Source organism: Electrophorus electricus, chromosome 5 (assembly GCF_041902795.1).
Source record: "Electrophorus electricus isolate QZ-2024a chromosome 5, ASM4190279v1, whole genome shotgun sequence".
Classification (NCBI taxonomy): domain Eukaryota; kingdom Metazoa; phylum Chordata; class Actinopteri; order Gymnotiformes; family Gymnotidae; genus Electrophorus; species Electrophorus electricus.
Window position 1 is genome coordinate 19,702,173 of NC_137501.1, and position 20,378 is coordinate 19,722,550.

The following is a 20,378-nucleotide window of genomic DNA, read 5'->3' on the forward strand; positions in this document are numbered from 1 at the left end:
ATGTATATATGAACTTTCAAACTGATCCTATGAAAATAAATAAATAAATAAATAAACAAGACATGACAGACATGTTTAAAATTCAGCTTTAAAAAATGCTTTGATACACAATTGATGATAAAACATAAGAATGAGTATATATGTACATGACAAAGAAAGTGCATTCTTGCCTTTTGTAAATATTACACCATGGAAATGACCACAAAATTTTAGTCATATATTGTCAGATTTATTTCAAGACTGAATATTATTAAAAGCGGGCAAGAATCAGTAGCTTGCAAAGGACTACATTTACAAATTCTTAAACATTAATGGAGACATGATCTGAGTTGAGTTAACACTTTTTATCTTAGAGGTTCACATCGATTATAGAATTAAATGTTATTTTACACATCAGATTGCCAATGCTGATGTAACTGACCATGACTGAAAGATATTCTATTTTAACAACCTTTGTAACATGGGAGGTCAGTTTCAGTAGTTTGGAATACATGGAAATTAATATTCTGTTCCACTTTGCTTTTCATTCTCTTTTTGTCCTTCATTTTAGGTCCTTGTGTGGATTACAAGCATTCTTGTACACGTCTCACACTTTAGCCTAACAACAGAGGAAGAAAAACACTCAATTGTACAAAATAAACCAAAATTAAACACAAAAATGACCATAACTATACAGGTCATAACCCATATGAAACTTAAAATAAGTCAAAATATATTATTAAATACATATTAATATTCTATTTTGTATGGGGTTTCTTTTGAAAGGATTCATTTTTGGGAAGCACACCATGGTGCCTCTGCATGTTATTACAAACCAAACCGCAAGATGTTGGATAAATGCAGCATTATGAACATGTACATCTGATCTGACAAATTCCATATCATCATCTTTGGTGTATAGATAATTACAGAAAAATTACAGAAACAACAATAAAAAAGACATATACTAATAGACAGAACTGTTGCCCTGATCTATTCACCAGTAATATTATGCTGTTTGGTTTGGTCTTAAAATTCAACAACTGAACACAGACTCCACAAGCAGGTTTTGGATAGATGGAAAATGTATGTTAATTATATGAAACCTATAAAAATGATAGCTTGGTCATGGAAAGATGGACTTAGTTCATATGTTCTGAAATGGAAGTGCGTTAGACAGCACATTTGTTGTAACCTGTCCGATTTCTAGCACTTTACAATGCATACAATTTCACAACAGTGTTAACGGTCTATACACAGCTTCGCATTTAAATCCATTACCATATGAAAATAAAGTCACTTAAAATTTTTCCTTATAGAAAATTGTTTGCAGTACTATGGATTTCTGAGGTATACAGCTACCAAGCCAGTGGAGAGCTCTCTAGAGTGTTAAATTACTGCAACGCAAGAACTGATTGGTTATCGCCTGGGCTGACACATAGTGCCCATTCAGCAATAAGGAAAGAGAACAAAGTTTTAATAATGCAGCACACCTTTGTGAAGAAAACTGTACTTGCCTACCAGCCACACACACACACACACACACACACACACACACACACATACATGAACAACCTAAAATTAGATAAAAAGCATTCAGCTCAACAGCTGAAAACACCAATACCTACACTAAGCAATACCATTTGGAGATTCAATTCAGATCAAGAAAGAGGATTTACATCTTCTGAAGATAATCACATAAAATAGGACAGAAATGACATGAGTATTAAAGAGTTTTCCATCTCACAAACATATGAACCCCCCCCCCCCCCCCCCAACACTTCACTGGATATGGCTGAACATGGCTTGTTGCATAATCCCCAAAACCAATAGGGCATGGAATGCTAGAGCAGTTATCAGTTTCTGAAACAGTTTCTAGAGTTTCAAGTTTTAATGCAACCATATTTCTTATATTTCCTATATCTGAAAAATACAAATATATGCAAACTGTTTGTAGACCGAGGGTCTGCGCGCGTGCGCACACACACACACACACACACACACACACACACACACACACACACCCTTGTCTGTTTTTTACATCAAGACATAAAATGCACCTGCTCAAACTGCTTTCAGAAGTGCGCACACACATGCGTGCATACACACGCACACACACACAAGCAAGAAGATCGCTATGAGTGTCAATTCAGTCCGCATATACACAGTATGTACAAAACACAACAGGAAGAGGAAGACACTTTTAAGAGGACTACAATCATCATTCAAAAGCAATTAATATCCTATACACAATTTGGAGAGAAACATTAATTTACTCTTTTAAATACTTTGTTTAGGGGATGTTTAACCAATTCTTGGCACTTCAAAGATCCGATAACTACAGAAAAGAGTTAACACTGTCCCCTTCTGAATAAAATGTTTCAAAAGAAAATAATTAAGATAAAGTAAATGTGCTCTTTTTTACTGCCTCAAGCCTAATAGATGCTACAAGCAACCAAAATCTCTCTCTCTCTCTCTCCTTAGAATACAATTACAAAATAAAATCATGACAGTAGAACTACAAGTGAAAGTTTACGCTCTCATGCAGGGTATAAAATAACTGCTTTCTGGTGGTGATCCTTCACGCTTGAAAATCTACATGGCATGTTACACAGGTCGCAAAGTACAGGTCATAAGGAGGGAGTTTTCAGAGTTTCCTTTTCATTGTGTATCCTGATTCATGTTGCTTAAATAAATACAAAGAAAAAAAAAGAAGCTGCAAAACCCATGGTGTCAAGGCCTTGCATTGTCCTTCTGTTACTGTGAAATGTTTGGAGTTCTGTGCAGTTGCAATGATAACCATCTGGTGGTGTCACATTCCGTGCTGTTATGATGGGTTCTTTGTTTAAGAGGTTTCTGTTAAGAAACTATAGAAGTCACCATGGAAGAAATACCCTTGTTGTCAGATTATGCCAATTACCTTCCAATTAACACTGTTTTTATGATTTATAAAAAGCACCACTGGCTACTGCCCTCTTCTGTGTCACTGGGATTGGGCACCCAAGCTATCAGTCCGATGAGAGGCAGGAGCTTTCTGCTGCTTTTGAGTCTGAGGTTTCAATTGCTGCTGTTGTGGCCTTTGTTGTTGTTGACGTTGTTGCTGTTGTGTTGTGGGGAATACACTCTGTTGTTGAATAGGGAAAGCCTGTAGAATTAGTTGTGTGGGCTGGTTGCCATGAAGAATACGGGTGCCCTGACCGAAGCAAGAAAACAAAGTTCATATGTTTTTATAATCATTTCAATAACAAAAAATGAAAAGATTGTTACTCATCAATTGGTGCAAGTCTTGCACCATGAAATTCAACACACATCACTATTTCAAGAAACTGCTGTCACTCAGTGGTCAAAAGAAGTATGCAAATACTTTTTACTTTATTTTACACAGGACACACAAGAGGTAGAGCAGCTTAGCCAGAATATTTTTGCTTACAAATATTACTGTGTTTTCGTGTCCATTTTGCGAGAACCAGCATTACCTGTAGAAATGTCTGCTGCTGTGGCAATCCTTGCTGCTGCGTTGGCTGCACTGTGGCCGCTTGCTTTTGAGCATCGGGCTGGGTGGTGGCTTGTGCCGGGCCCTGTTGCGGTGCCAACGGGCTGTAGGTAGTCACCACCTGACCCATGAACATGGTGGTGGGGACCATCACGGCACCACATGCTACAGGTGCTGTCACTAGCTTCGTCACCAGCTGCTGCCCTGTGGGAAACCTGAGGAGGGGCCAAGCTGTGTGAGACTGAGGCATATAAATTATAGAAACTAGAGACACACAGACAGACAGATGGACATCCTGTTTATTTGGAAACCTTTTGCACTACATTATAAATCTTAGTTCTATATATATATCAGAAAGAGACGAGGTGAGGGATAAGTGAAATATGTATAAGGAATCTGTGTATATGTTTGTTTGCATGCACCTGTTGATAGAAGCTCCTTGATTGACGTTCTGTGCCAAAGTGCTGGGTATTTGCACCATACTGGCATTGGCAGGCTGACCAATGGTGTTATATACCTGGCCCTGCTGATTCGGGGGGGGGGGGGGTTACAAAAGACAGAAATTATGTCATTCAAAGTAGTTCCAAAAATGCTGATCCACCTCAGTAGCACCACCATAATGATGTCATATCAAGGGCAACAAGGGGAGACTATTATGATGTAATTTTAATGGATTCGTTGAACAGCAAATGTGCAAATGTCAAGAGGACAGAAAAAGCACTTGAAGTACTTTGGGGTTAGGGAATGGCTTTTAGGCCTTTACTGACTTTCATGGAAAGTGTTTTCTCCCTGGGCTGCTATTTGATGTACTTTCTCTTAAACAATGTTCTCTTCAAACATGTTTCAGGGGACTTGTTTTAGGGGACTCTAAATTCATAATTTAATTTCCTTATCCATTAGTCTTGAACAATGTTTGTTTGGTTTTTTTTGAGGGAAACGAGTGAAGGTGTGTCTTAACCTGTGTGAGCGCAGAGACTTGTTGACTCTGTTGAGAGGGTAGAGCTTGTTGTGGGAGGGCATTCTGAGTTCCACTGTGGGCAGTGCTTGTGATACTCTGCCCCTGAATGGCTACAACTCCACATTGTGACCCTACAGCTAGGATTGAAGTGCCACCCACCGAAGGAAGCGGCATATTGACCCCTCCTCCTGCCTGCTGTACAAACATCTGGAAGAAACCAAAAGCCCATTACTATAATAGCAAATCTGTTATTCCCATTAAAATCATTCAATACTGGCCTAGACCAGCCTTACCTACACAGGCTCTATAGGAGTTAACATAACTGTTATATAATGGGTTATTTGACTGTATTGCATCACATTAGGGTCTAGGGTGATGTATTGCATCACATTAGGATCTAGGGTGATCTCATTCGGATCTATAGTGAACATTTCATTAGAGCCTATAGTGAACATCACACCAGGGTCAAGCATGAACAATGAGGCAGTTCCTAAAAGTGCTAGAGGTGTGACAGTCATTTAATTTTCTGAGTACTGAACATACATTTGTTTAATAAGTATAGTATTACCAGATGCCTTGGGACTATGAGTAGGGTACATATGGGTTGGAGTGGAATGCTACCTGAAACTCTTGGCACTGCGAGTAGGGTATGCATAAGATGCAGTGGAGCGCTACCCCTGGGACTGTGAGTGGGGTACACATGGGTTAGAAGGGAGAGATACCTGAAGCCCCTGGCCCTGCACACGCTGCAGTTGTTCGTGTATTTGTCTCAGCTCCTCCTGCTGCTTCTTAATGTTGGCCTCGATCATGCGCGTCCTCTGCTCCAACTGCTCCTTCAGATGCTGCATGGCATTCAACTGAGCAGAATACTATTACTCATGCACACACACATGCACACACAGAGAGATGTAAACATACACAAAGAAAGTCTTAATCTAGAGGTACTTTGCTTTGTAAATTCAAGGTAGAGTGTAACAGACGCTCAGCCAGGTGGGCAGCTTCTTACCTGTGCGTTAGTCTGATGCTGTTGGTTGCCCTGAACAGGAGATGCAGTCTGTGGTGTATTCTGGGAACTGACAGTCTGTATGGAAATCAACCAAAAAAACTCATGGACTAACAGACTCATATTGCGATTCCAAGCAAGACAATGAGAACCATAACAGCTATAGGACCCCATGTTCAGCATGTTTACTACTTCATCACTAATTCAACACTCCTGATTCACGTCACCCACTCACACCCAAGACGATCGTGATCAAGTGGTTTGAAGGCATGGGGATGGGGGGGTTACACGCAAAGGCTATGAGCTGCAAGGGGGAAAACTGTGCGGTGATGTCACTGGCTGGAACTGTGTGGTGTACCTCACCTGGCCACTGCCCAAAGAGCACCGCTGTGACTGCCCGGTGACCCGAAGAAGAGTAGGAAGAGGAAGAGGAGGAGGAGGAGAAGGAAGAGGGTTCACCTCTATCTGCAGCTTTGAGGGTGTGGCTGATACACATAGGAAGCAGTGGTGAGTCACTGAAGCACAGTTCAAATAACTACTTACTAGGCCCTGCCACTGATGAGTCATGCTCATAGTGTAAATAAAGTCAACAGCATTAATTCAGATTTGGATAGCTTGTGCTGTTCAATGGCCAAGACAGCCATAAATTGTGCTAGCCAATTATATATAAATAAAAACAGTTAAGCCAGTAAATTTCCTTTTTTTTATTATAAAGAAAATTATATCCCATTTTTTGTCTTCCTCAAAGTCTTGTAAATGGGATTCTCTGTATTTATTATTCTATTTCATGCTCATAGTAGTTATTTAAGATAGAGAACAGCAGAAGTATTAGATTGTTAATAAAAAATAGCTCGGTATCTTATTAACGAAAGGATGGGTGTATTTTTGCATGTCTGTTTTAATCAAATCAAAGACTGTCAAGCTAAAGACAAAATGTACAATGCACATCGAGAGCTTAAATATATCAGCAAGTAATACCATGTATGGAGCAACTCCTGGAGTAGCATTCTGTTACACTGTAATGTATGTTTTATACACTATAAAAATATTATTCTATAGCAAAAAGAATCTCACAGGTACATGTGCTGTCAGAGAGAGCTGTGTGGGAGGACTTGTGGGAGCTCCGGGAGGAGGTGGATGGAGTGCGGCTGTGATCAAAATGCTCCAGTGCCTCCTTCAGGCTGGAGGTATTCAACTGTGACTCTGAACCTGAGTCATGGCACTGCTAGACATGGAAACACAGAGGGCAGATTTTACTTAAGATTGTGTAATAGCACAAAAGAGCCAAGTAAACAAACATACATTTGCATTTTGTGCATTATTCAGTGACATGAATATTTCAGCACTGCTGGTCTGGAATGGAACAGATGAGCCATGATTTTCCCACTGTCTATATCTATTTTGATAGTCTATCGATTACTTGAAATGGTTAATTGGCTATTTGGATTGTGGGTTGCACAATTACTCAATTATCCATTCTTATTGACAAAATGTAAAACCAAGGATAAGTAAAATAGCAGCAATAAAATAGAATAAAACTACAGCAGCATTCCCTTAATCAAATAAATGAAACATCCATCTAAATTTCAAACAAATAAACAAGTGGATGAGGATAGAAAAATGTAGTCTGTACAGACATGTCTCTTCTTCAGACTGCATTTGATATAAAAAGACAGTTAGCAGGCAGGAGAGTTTAAAATACTCCTTTAAACTCCAATATTTAATTAAATATATAACCTACATTCAAGCCATATTTTATGTCCTTGACTCTAGAATGCTGTGTAGATATAGAAATGCACATTGAATTGCATTCTAAATAAATGTTGCCCCTCTAGTCCAATTTCATGTTAAATGGAGGTAATTATTATTTAATCATTTCATTATTAGGGCTGTCAGTTTTTCCAATAGTCAAGTTTGAATGAGATTTAACAATCCCATAGATCATTTGAATCCATTTGAACACCACCATCATTGAACAGCCCACACATTGTGCATGCATGCAAAGTCAGGAGACTTTTTTTCCATTTTACAAACTTCTGAACTTGGCAGCAAGCTGTTCTCCATTCACCATGACAACTTTACAATGTTTAAGATTGTAAATTCAGGACACTACATACAAAAAACCCCACTCCTCAGCACAGTACAGAGAATTTGTAGAAGACCACACTCACACTGCTACCTGCAGATTAACACTAGCCCCCCAGCCCCCACCCTGTGAACCTCTCTAGTATGTTCAATGGCATTAAGAAGTCATAATGCTCATAATGTGAACATGGCTAGTTTTAACATTAACTTTAGCCAGCTTTATAACTAATTTACCGAGACAAGTACTGAACATCCAGACAGCCAACATGCCTCCTTTTCAGATGCTCCAGTATAACTGATGTGCTCCCGTTGGTTATGCCGGTTTGCCAGTGTTGCAGTTCACAGGTTTATTGGCTGAAGTAAGAGTGCAATGCTCCCACATTTTGGAGGTTTTTGGTCGTGAAGGTGTTACCACTGCGCAATTTTAGTCAACTATATCAGTTATTCATTTCACCTTTATTCTGTCTCACCTTATCTACTACAGGCTCAGAAGGCGACTCCTCCAAGCCCATCTCTCTCCGCTGCTCTGCTCGCACCTCTGCATAACTAGAAAGAGAGAAACACAAAATAAGAAAGAGGAGAAGATGGAAGAAGTCAGAGAACATCAAACAGGTCCACAATACAAATGTTATCAAACTAGTATAAACATTATACTGGTCCAGAATTCAAACATGACTCAGTGAGTGGTGTGGTAAGCCCCTGGGGAATATAATCGGTGTCATTATTCATTAATCATTATTAGACCACTGCCTTCTGAAATACAACATTTACAAAAGGCAGCAATTATTGTGATGAGTATGGAGCAAAATCTAGTAGATCAAAATACTCAGGCCATGCGTCATCTACTGGTATTAAGCCTTTTCTTATTGATTGCACGGTTAGAATGGTTACAAACACCGGGAGTGCTATGAAATGTTCTAACAGACAAAGGCAATCACACAGTGCCACAGACACACAACATCAGTCCAACTCACACACTACAACTGTACCAAGTATGCACATAAGTATCACACATTCACTTGACATTCAGCTGTCAAATTATGAATGTGTGTTCATAGCATGTAATTCTGTATGTCCTGTGTTCAGTGGCAAGCCTACAAAACCCACCTCACCACGGTGTGTGTGCAGACGATGAACTCAGGCCGTGAGTTCCACTGGTGGTAGGTGATGTAGTAGTGCGTCTGCAGCCAGATCCACTGCTGGCCTTTAGTTAGGAAGCGATAGTAGCAGGACTTCCCCTTCCCAAACTGCATCACTGCACAACCACAGACTGGACATTAAGGTCATGGAATCAATTCCCATAGAGCGCACACATGCTGTCATACTGATAAATAAGTAAGCTGCTCTGAATAAGAGTATCTGTCAAATGCCACTGGAGAGTAATTTATTTTGCAGTGCACATACAAAGTTACACACCTGCATACATGATTAATGCAGAATATTTAGTATGATGGGGAGATTTGTGTTTACTCACAATGTTCATGGCATTTGGCCAATGACTCCAGGTCATCTACATGATAGTAGTCATAGCCAGACGTTCCCAGCACCTCAAAGGGTAAATAGCCAATGATGGGAGGAGCTCTACAAGAGGAAACCAGCAAAGGAAAACATCAGCTCCATAATTCACTGGAATCAGACACAGGGAGTTTTAGCCTGAGGATAACGTACATTACAGTAAAATCCTCATACACATAGGACCCTCTAACAGAGGCAAAAGCAAGAATGAAGAAAGCGAGACCATTACCTGTGATCTAATAGGAGAAATTTCCACTCTAGACTGTGTCGTGAGGTAAACTCTTCATTAGGTTCCTCCACTGTACACATCTCCTACAGACAATTAGTAATCAACACATAGGTAACCCTATACATATCTGCTTTAGACATCTCATTCAAACAGCCAACTGATAATCAATACAAGCTAAATGTGCATGTTCTGAGGACAGGTTCTTTAGGCAAACACTCACCAATCAATACTCAAAAGAAAGCAAAAGGTTTGCTCTGGAGTAATAATCAATAATGATTGCACCAAATTCTGAAAGGAGTCAATAACTGGTCTTCAGTAAAGCCTATTTCTAAATGTCACATGATTGGATATGTTCCACATCTCTCCCAAATAGTCAACACAGAAATGCTTTCAAAACCGGGAAGAAACAGAAGCCTGTGCAGCTCATATTCAGTCTGTGTGCATAGCAGAACTCTGCCAATTACACATGATCCACTTTTTGCTAAGCCACTGAAAATGAACCGCTAACAAGATTTTATTAAATGACTTGCTTTGATGAACTGTGGTTTGGCTAGCCGCACGGTTGCTACAAAGCACACGTGGTCATCAAAGGCTGGACGCAATGACCGCTGAAGCACCCCTTCCAGGCCATTTCGAGTTGTACGAGGCACTAAACAAGACACAAAGAAAGAGAAAAAAGAGAGGCGAGAGACAGAGTGAAAAAGAGTTCGTTAGAAAGTGAGAGAGGTGAGAAATTGAGAGAGTCAGTGAGAAAGTATGAGAGAGAGTTAAAGAGATCACAGTTCTAGAGATAATAAGGACCAAATGGTGCAAATAATTATTCATTATTCATTATGTTTACTTGGAAACTTTGCTGAAACATTGAACAATCAAATACCCACTGTTGCTAAGGGACTTGAAGTTGCCGATAAATTTGACGTATTCATAAACGGGCAGCTCCTTGGGATCCATAGTACTTCTGAGCAGGTGACAGAAAAACTCCAACTGACTCTTAGCTGGAAATGACACCAGAGAATAGAGTGAGCATTCTAGTTCAGGCATCCTACTGCAACAAGCACTGGATAGCACCCTGCAAGTGTGAGGACTCAAAATGAAAATTAGAGTATGTATGTTTGATCAGTGTGATGATGGGCTATGCTTTGATGGCTTGACCACATTATGAGGGTAGAAATAAGAAAGATTTACATTACATTATGTTTACATTACAAAAATCACATCTAGAGATGAACAGCTTTAGGTAATGATTTTTTCTCATGACCAATTTGAAAGAGCACAGCTCTTGTTCAAAACAAGATTTTACCACCACTCACTCTTGAGGTATTCAGGACTAAGGTTCTCGCCTTCCGGGTGTGAAGACAGAGCTTTGTACACATCTGCATGCTCTCCAACAGGAAGGAAGTTCAATAGGTTCTGATCCACCAAATCTGACTACAACAAAGGGCAGGCAGTATTCACTACATTTCTCTAAAACCTCTAACTATGTAACAAATTAATAGGAATCTATACAGTACTTTGTTTTCCAATTTAAATCATCCCCTTAAGATTGATAAGATTGAACATATAAGCTATTACAAAACCAATGAAAAACTATATATATATATATATATATATATATATATATATATATATATATATATATATATATATATATATATATATATATATATATATATATATATATATATATATAAAATGCACTTGCTACCAGTTAGTTAGCACAGACAAATTAATGAGAAACATTGCCAATTTAAACATAAATCAATGAGCATTTTCTAACTTTATCCTAAATGGCTTGATATAATTTTCTGCTGGTTTAAGTAATTAATGTGATCAAAATACAAAGAAGAATATGAACTTTTTTGCTATCACAATAGCATTACAAACACACAAACACATGCTCATGTCACACCATCCCCCCACCCCAAAACACACTCACAGGCAGATGTCCAAGCAAAGATGTGACACTTTCAGACACATAAATGATGTTCCCATCTGTCAGGATAACGAGGAAGAAGCCATCCAGTGCCTACAAAGTACACAGGGTCCACAGGGGAGGTGAAAAGTGTATTTGAGAAGAGATGAATAAATAATACTCATCTGCCATTGTTTACACACAGACTGCCATGAACACAGTCAACTTGCACAGACTTACGCGCACGCGCACAAACACACACACACACATGCACAGTTGAGAATCTCACCTCCAGCATGATTTGTGTAAACTCCTCATTACTAAGGAATGGGGGTTTCCAGTCCTGTCTGATCTCACTCGACTCCGACTGTGCTGCAGTTTCTTTTCACATCATCACACAAACACACATCCATTAGCCTTTGTCATTGGAAAATGTCAGTTCATTTGCTTGCCAGGAAATTAATCTGAAGTTCAAATATAAGACAAATATAACACAAAAAGCACACAACATGTCACAACAGCAGATATATAGCACTCAAAATGCAAAGCAGTGGCCCTTAATCATCATAAATCTGAATGGAAGCACTCATTCAGAATCATGCCTTAAGGAGACAAGTGGACCTGATACCAAATCAATATTCAAGGACATCTGTTCAGTATCTCTAGGGGTCTTTGGGTCACCGACTCTGGGGCTGCAAAGAATGATATCATGCAGTACTAAAGAATGCCATGTTTTGCTCCAAACCACATTTAAAATAAGCTTTTAGGTTATTTATTTGTTTATTTGTTTATTTATTTCATTGAAGTGTGTTTTTGAGTGTTTCACCTTTATGCTTATGCAGGTAATCAATGCTTTTCTGTAAAATAGTTGACTTGTCCATCTTTCTGGTGTTGCCAGGCAACATGGTGCCCAGTTCTTTGATGAGGACATTGAACTGGTCTCTCCTCCTCTTCTCTGATTTATTCCGAGAAACTCTGAAATGTCACCGGAACAATGCAGCTGTTACTTTACTAGGCCTGTAAAGTGGCGGCAGAAGGCAGGACAGTCTGCTCATTTCTAACAATTCTAGAGAGAAGCGATCGTCTTACCGCTTGGCCCTGTCCCTCTCATCCTCCTCCATCAACCCGTCAAAAATGCTTCCATCATCCCTGTGGTATAAACAAGCAACTTCCTTAAACTTGTTACTTTCCTAGTTACATTATTTTAGCTTACTGAGCAGTTTTGGTAGTGTTTGTTTTTAGTTTAACCTTTTTATTTGTTCAAATCTATATCTTTTAAACTCATCAAATTGTGTAGCATTTTGGTTGACATCCTGTCTTTTAAATGTGGTATATAAATAAAGTTGTTGGTATAAACAAGATCATTCTGTGGGTAAGGTGGAGATGGAGTGACTGAATTTGCATGAGAAACAGAAAAATGTGTATTTGTGCAACACAGTGAGTGAATGTGTATGTGTGCGTGTCTGTGTGTGTGGGTGTGTGTGTGCGTGCATGTGAGTACTTGTGGTGTGGGATGTGTGTAAGAGTGGATTTTTAAGTCCACAGCTATGCTGTTATAAAGAGGCATTTACGGAAAGTGTTTAACACCACCCAATTGCATGCTTTAGTAGTACACTAAAGTACACTTTAGTAGTACATCCGTCCAACTGAATTATACATAGCTGATGAATCAACACTGATGCCAAATACATATTTAATATCATCACTTTTTTTTAAAGAACTGCTTGTGGTGAACCCATAACAAGAATCTTAAAGACGACAGCCAACTGGGTCCTTGCCCACTTAATTAGATTTTAGTCTCCGGCAGACTGGCTATTATGCATTGCTAAAATGACAAAAGACATGGTTTCATATATTTAGTTTTTGTACTGTGTGCTCTACTTGTAGACATTTTTGCAGTACATTATATGCATCATAGAAATTAGATGTTTACAAAAAACGTCATTTTGAGAAGGATCCAAACAAAAAATATTACATACATATGCCAACATCCAACAGGGCAGCTTTAAATTTAACACTGTGAATCACTGGTTACTGTTTACAAACTTATGTCATGGAAGGCTCCTCACCCCATGAGTCACGTGGTACGGCCCGCCGCGTGCAGGAGGACTCACATGTATAGTTTGTAACTATACGCGATTGCACACACCTGCACAGGGTTTAATGTTGAATGTCTGTCTGTCTATTTAAACCCCCGTCAGTGTGTGCATCCTCGTTGGTCATTGTCACTACATATGTGTTAATGTCGACCTCTGTAGCCATAACGTTGCTTTGTGTGAGTCACATGTTACTGGGTATGTGTTCTTCATCTAATGTTAATTGCGTAGTCATGATTACCGTAAATGTTGTATATGAGTGCCACCGTTGTCGTCTATGTTTTGTCAATAAACGTCCTTCACAGTCGAGGGAGTCTGTGCGTCCTGCCCCGCACCCTGCGGCACTCAGGCCAGCAGCGTTACAGCTTATAAATCATGCAGCTGGTCGATGTCAGAGAAATATTGATACATTAAAAAAAGTATTGTGACGGTACTTACCACAAGTACAAGAAAATATTCTCCTATCACCCAGCCTTCTGAGGCTACTCTGAAAGATGAGATTATGATACCAAAACCAATTGTAGTGTTCTATCAGACCAGCCACAGCAACCCCCAGACTGTGTTACACAGTCATACCTGTGTTATAGTCCTACCTGCTATAGACATAGATGTGTTATAGTCATACCTGTTACAGTCATAACTGTGTTATAGTCCTACCTGTGTTACAGTCATACCTGTTATAGACACGGATATGTTATAGTCATGCCTGTGTTACAGTCATACCTGTTATAGACATAGATGTGTTATAGTCATACCTGTGTTACAGTCATACCTGTTATAGACATAGATGTGTTATAGTCATACCGGTGTTATAGTCATACCTGTCTATAGAGCTCATGATGATGATGCTTCATGGGTCAGTCTGTGGAAGAAACACTTCAAGCATCGGAAAGACATTTGAAAGGGAACCATCTGACAGCCTGCAGAGACACGGGCATGTCTGTCCATGCACACACAAAAAACAGACAGACACACACACAAAATTCACAAATAGTTTTAAAAAAACAGCTGGAAACAGACTGTGAGTGGAGATTTGTAGGAATGCCTCTGGTTTCTGTGTATTTCCTTCTGTGCATTTTTAACATCAGCCAATCTGATGGGTCTGCCATTAAACACAAGCAAGCCACGGTACACCTAACCAGCCTCTCCTGGAGCATGAGAGAGAGGCCTTGTAGTTAAAGACAAGGGCCAGTGGTGTTTTGCACAAACCTGTTTTCACAAAAGCTCTTGTTCTGAAAATATGAATTCTTACAGTGGATTCTCATGCATGTCTGAGGTCAACAGTTAATAATGTAGCTTTAACTGCACCCAAAATAAGGCACTCATTAACTCCAATTGGTTAGGAATGCACTTTCTATGCTCTTTCAAGCAATACAGAAAGAGAGAAAGAACCGTCACTGGAAAGTTAATGTAACATGCAAAAAAATGGTCTCACCAAGTGACAAGATCCTAAAAGCCCAAACACAGAAACTTCTCATTTGAACCAACTTATTCTTCTTATACAAATCAAAATAAGAGTTTAAGCTAGGAACAAGTGTCCGAGTGCCACCACCAGTTTTTGCCCTTGCAATAATGCACATAACAAATACTTCAGTGCTAACAGTGCTCCCTTGTGGAAAATTGTCAATGTGCAAAATGTGAAAGAGTGAATGAGGGGGAAAACTGAGTGACTGAAATCAGGAAGGAAGCATTGGAGGGAGTAAATGCTACATCCATTAGACTGTTTATTAGACTGCTTTAAATAACTAGTTCTGAGTTGTGTTTCATCCATTTTAACTCCACTATTGTACACACCAGTAAAATGACAGGCTGGAATATAATTTGTGCTCCACCAAATTCTAACCACGTCAGCTTCCATTAGCTTTATTCAGAGGAACCTGTTTCAGGCAAAAAAGGTAACATTAGCATCACTAATTTGGAGGAATATGTTTCCCTTATAAACGCTTAAAAAGTGTTTTGAATCTAAAATGTAAAAAAACAACAAAAAACAAAAACAAACAAAACAAAACAAAAAAAAACCGCTATATGGGTTATTACAATTATTGTAGTTTGCTACAAGACTCCTCTTAGTAATAGAACACCAAACCAGATGAGTAGAAGCATCAACTGGCATCTATTTTTAGGGGGTGCTACTTGAACATGACAGTGCTACTGTATAAAATAGATTACTGTATTTTGCCTAATTTAAAGTGGGACGCTAAAAGGCACACCATCCTACATTTAGATTCCTGTTAAGACCGGAAGAGTTGGTAATGTGTGAAAGAAGACTGCAATGCTGACAGCCTCTATCTTTTATGTTCGTTTACGTCAGCAATCATTTAGCTTTACAGCGCAAATTCCAATTTCGAAAAACAGGCTTTCTGACGAAAGTGTAAAAGAAATATATTTAATTATAAAGTCCAAGCTGTTGATAAAGGAAAAATCGACGCACATATTCAAGCCTACAAATTGCGACACGAACACCGGCGCTAATGTATTACAACTGCGAATTATGTCGTACAGTTAAAATAGTTTGGGCGCATCTCTCAGTCTATAGCCAGCCTTTTCCATCGTAATCTTATTTCCCCTATACGAGCGCCAAATGACTTGTTGTGCGTAAATCCAACAACCATTCAAATTACCAACACAACTAACGTTACAACTCTGACGTAGTTGACTCATCTTTTATTCTAAACCTGTGATCCCATGACAAAAGGTAGTTATAGTTAGCAGTGTACCGAGAAATGAATGGGTACTTCAGGTTACTTATTAATAAAGCTACCATAAAATGGGAAAACGCTAGCTATGTCATTTCTGACATGAAAGAGTGTTAATTGGTGTTTTAACGAGTAAGTTTAAAATGTCTTAGTTTCCTCCTCGCTGAGGTCTCCCGCACCGTTTCTCTAACGGCATGTCATGCAAATACGATGAGGGAATTGTGCTTGGAGCATCTTTGCTAGCTAGGTTAGCGAGTTATTACATTGCGAACACGAAGATACACATGTTGCGTAGGTGCAAATAGCTGTGCACAGTGTACAGTGATGGAATGACAATGATGTGCATCAAGAAATATCGGGTACACGATTGGACAGGCTTCAACACACTCGAACATACTCACGCAAAATGTGGGTCAACAGGCCTACACATAGGCGCGTGCGGAAGCCCCTTCTAGATCCCGACTGTAGTAGCTCATCAAGGGTGCCTTTGCGCGTGCTCTAAAACGGCACGGTTGAGATTTCGTCTTCCTTTAACTCGGCTCAACGATGTGCCCAAGCGTTAAGTTCTGTTCCTGTCTTTGAAATGTTGTTGAAATACAGACTTGGGAGAAAAACACCAGGCCTAACCTACTTTGTATGCTGTGCTTACTTATGAGTTACTGTCATGCGCATTCGAGTCTTTAGGGCGCACTATTTTGCAAGTTACTGCCTACTGTGGCACAGTGTCGAGGGCAGTATCTTATAAGTCGTGGTCGGCTGTAGCGAGTGATGCAGGCTATTAGGTGTCTTAGCAGTATTTTACGTATCTACATCTTGATCGAAAAAAAAAAAGATTTCTTAAAATTGTAACATCATTATTATTCATAACCCACCCATCCCCCTTTTTTTTGAGAAATTGTACTTTCCAGGGTGTACAGGGGATTTGGATTTGGACTGTCGGGACGGGGGCGCCGGTTCTGATGCTTTATTGCCAGGCAAGCCAAGCGCTCTCCCGCCGCAGCGGAATATGAGAAAACAGACTTTCAAATAGTTAAATATTAATCTGTTATTCATTAAGTTGGTTAAACAAATAATACATTGAACCAGAGAAAATAACCTAATGCTCGATTTAAACTCACATGTATCTTACTCTTCTTTAGGAATTAATTGTCTAATTTTCAGGTCAGATAGAGCTTAGTCTTTTCCTTGTGAGCGTCATACTCAAAATAATATTGCATGTGTTTTTGATTGTTCCTCCTCAGCACGTAGCAGTGTGGCAAGCCAGTTAGTCTACTCATTAAGCTTGCAAATCAAGTCACTGAGGTAACAGTGCAAGAATCTAAGAGTACAATATTTGTTAAGTGGAATGCATTATTTGTTAAATATTTGTTGTGTGTCTGGATAGTTGAGAAGTCTGATGGCTTCTCAATGAGGGCCCTATTGTAATGAGGGCCCTATTGCTTCTGTAACCTCCTCCCAGACAGCAGGAAAGAGAAAGGTTTGTGTGTCAGATGATCCACAATGCTGGAAACTCCTCAGTGCAGAAAATGAGTGGTGTAAACGTCCATGATGGAGGGGAGAAAGATCCAGATTATCTTCTCATCTGTCCTCACTATTCCCTGCAGTTTCTTGTGGTTCGAGATGGAACAATTTCAAACCAGACATTGATGGAGATGCTCAGGATGCTGTCTGTTGTGCCCCAATAGAACATGGTGAGCAAGATGGGAGGGAGATGAGCTTTCCTCAGCCTCCTCAGGAAGTAGAGTCATTGCTGGGCTTTCTTGGCTATGGAATTGTAATTGAGGGTCCAGGTGTTGAGGGTCCAGGACTTAATAATCACAAGATGGTTACAGGCCTATATAGAGAAGAAATATGGGCAATATAATTGACATTTATTTAGACTTAACCCACTATCTTTGCTGATAGTGTGCGATAAAAATAATAATTTAACCCTCCTTTTTACATCTCATATTGTTGATACTGTTTCATTAGATGTACTTGCATAAACTTTGGTACCTCTTATACATAGCATTCACTCTGTATTAGTAAAGTCACTATGATTAAAAAGGCTCTAATGATTAATATATATGATTAAATCTGCATCTAGTAAGTGCTGAAAAGAAATGAAGCCTTTTCCACTTATTAAGTTTACAAATAAACTGCTTATTGATGCTATCTGTTTGGATTAGTTTTTGAAGGCCATAACAAGAAATTCATTTATGGCTCAATGTGTGAATCAAGCATTTCATCTGAGAAAATTCATGTCAAATAATGTACGCTTGAACTTCTGAGATAGCATTAGCAAAAAGCCATATTAACCCTGTGTGAGAACCTTTCTGCAGGTTCTCATTATTTCTATGTTTAGCAAGTAGGCAAATCTAAAGTAATTTTTTAAAATTAAGCATTTAACATATTTAGTACTATCTTGGCCACTAGTATTGTTACTATTCATATATTATCACTATATATGTATTATGTATATTCATTGTAGAATAACACATAATACAACTGTATTACTATATTAGTATTACAATAACAAGAACCTTAGTAAGTAATCTCACTAAGTGTCCACACTAAAACACCTTGTCATCAATTAGAAAATGTTATTAATCATAATCTGCAGTGTTTTTCTGATGGAAGTGACACCAGGGACAACTTCAGGTTCAGCCTTGATGCCCTCTCCTTCTGCTGAGTCAGGAATGCTGGCATCACTGGGAACCAGTCCTGGGGACCATACGGTTTCTTTTTTGGCTAGCAAGTGGCACTTCCTTTAGGGTGGTGTTACAAGCATATGGAATAATTATGCATATAGAGCATGTGGAGCAGACTTCATGGAAGTTGGATGTAGTTTTACAATGCTAGCAAGGCATCCAGCTTTCAGGAAAATGCTGTTGGGGCAATTGATGGGTCCCACATTCGCATCAATTCACCAACCAATTCTGATGGTCAGTACTACAAGAACAGGAAGCTGTATTCTTCCGTTGTGCTTCAGTTTGTTTGCAACCCCCAGACCTAGTTCATAGACATATTTGCTGCCTACCCTGAAAGCACACATTATTCTTGGATCCTGAAATACAGGACATCAAAGTCAAAGTCATCCTCCACCAGGACATTTCTTGTTTGGTGATGGGGGTATCCTTGCCTGATGACACCAGTGGCACTCATCCCATTCAAAGGCCAGTGACCCTGGAAGCTTCCACTGGGGCCATGTGGCATGAGAGCCTATACTGAGATAGCCAGGTGGCATGAGGACCCATGTGCTGAGGTGGCCAGGTGCCATGATGGGCCGTGTGCTGAGGTGGTCAATTGGTGTGAGGGCCCCTGTGCTGAGGTGTTCAGGTGGTGTGAGGGCCCATGCATTGAAGTGTCTATGCTTCAGGCACCTAGTGACCATGTATATTTTGATCAAGTAAGTGAAGAGCACTATTAAACACTGTGGTTATATAAATGACAATGAACTACCCTGATTCATAAGTACATGGTAAAGTGTGCTCATTCTATTGGTTTAACGATTTTGTTCATTTTCAATTTCCCTGTTGTAGGATCAGTAGATGTTTTCTAATTTTATACCTTACTTTTTCTTTTGATCTTTTTAGTAATGTACTTGTAATACCTGGAGTACTTGTACATAGTTTTATGTAATTACTTGTAAATAGTTAGTTTAATTACTGCATTTATTAAAATTAACATTGACTACATTGTGTCCATCATGTTTCTTTCTAAAAAAATATTTGGTGACATGCTTAAAGAAAACAGGACACTAATGTGACAAATATTTGAATAAAATTTAGAACCTAACTTAAACTTCATTTATTAATTATTTTCTCCAGCAGTGAAAAGAGTCACACTTTTCCCTTGCTTCATACTCCCTCAAAAATAAAATATCTTCTCGGAGGAACTGCAGGAGCTCATCGACATCCCCTCTGCCTCTCTTTCACCATGGTTGCTGAATACCTCCTGCTCCTGACTGACCCTTGTCAGCTACTGGACTTGGGGTGTTTGGACTAGAACTTGGCCCTGCTGTATCCTGTTGGGTTGAAGCTATTAGGTGGGGGGTACTGATGACCTCTGTGCTAAAATCTCTTCCGGACAAACCTGAGCAAAGTGACAACTGTGGGCCTACCATTCTCCAGCCCATGGCCTGAAACTGGATGTTTATAATCCTAAAACCACATTGGGAATAGATGATTACTGTGACTGTCATTTACATTTATTACATCGATCATTTCAACAGCTCCCACACCATCAAACTGCTGTAATAGTTGCAGACTACATAAGTCATAAGAGAAATGTAGCCCTAAATAATTTATTTCTTCAAATTATCCCATTTTGTTCTGAGGAAGGGGTCATGTTATCCACCAGCGATATATTTTCCAATATGATAAAAAGAAGCAGTGCAATTTGAAACTGGAACAAATAATGTGAATTATTTT

At 39.3% G+C, this 20,378-nt stretch overlaps 1 protein-coding gene across 8 annotated transcripts; it reads right to left on the reverse strand.

The window, feature by feature from the left end:
* Positions 1-1,133: 1,133 nt before the first annotated feature.
* On the reverse strand, positions 1,134-16,637 carry clockb (clock circadian regulator b). 8 transcript variants are annotated; one of them, XM_027032160.3, is made up of 21 exons: positions 16,368-16,637; positions 14,092-14,210; positions 12,264-12,323; positions 12,001-12,149; positions 11,464-11,555; positions 11,199-11,288; positions 10,573-10,690; positions 10,144-10,257; positions 9,793-9,911; positions 9,263-9,345; positions 8,993-9,099; positions 8,626-8,788; positions 7,989-8,064; positions 6,508-6,655; positions 5,797-5,918; positions 5,437-5,511; positions 5,153-5,299; positions 4,431-4,637; positions 3,895-3,998; positions 3,456-3,687; positions 1,134-3,172 (listed from the first exon to the last, which is right to left on the reverse strand). In XM_027032160.3, exons 2-21 carry the CDS (start codon positions 14,106-14,108, stop codon positions 2,963-2,965), a joined length of 2,433 nt encoding a protein of 810 aa, XP_026887961.1. In that variant the 5' UTR covers positions 14,109-14,210; positions 16,368-16,637; the 3' UTR covers positions 1,134-2,962. The 8 variants fall into 8 exon arrangements, with proteins under 8 accessions (XP_026887961.1, XP_081570461.1, XP_081570460.1 ...); XM_081714335.1 differs by having other exon boundaries at positions 3,895-3,995; positions 4,590-4,637; positions 6,508-6,658; XM_081714334.1 differs by having other exon boundaries at positions 4,590-4,637; positions 6,508-6,658.
* Positions 16,638-20,378: the final 3,741 nt, after the last annotated feature.

Bases quoted from the DNA above. Each gene is read 5' to 3' on its own strand.
- clockb (XM_027032158.3), bottom strand. The intron at 9,100-9,262 runs GTAATGGTCTCG...TTCCTCTTGTAG, and splicing joins TTTCTCCTATTAGATCACAG to AGCTCCTCCCATCATTGGCT. The intron at 4,638-5,152 runs GTATCTCTCCCT...GGTTTCTTCCAG, and splicing joins TGCAGGGCCAGGGGCTTCAG to ATGTTTGTACAGCAGGCAGG.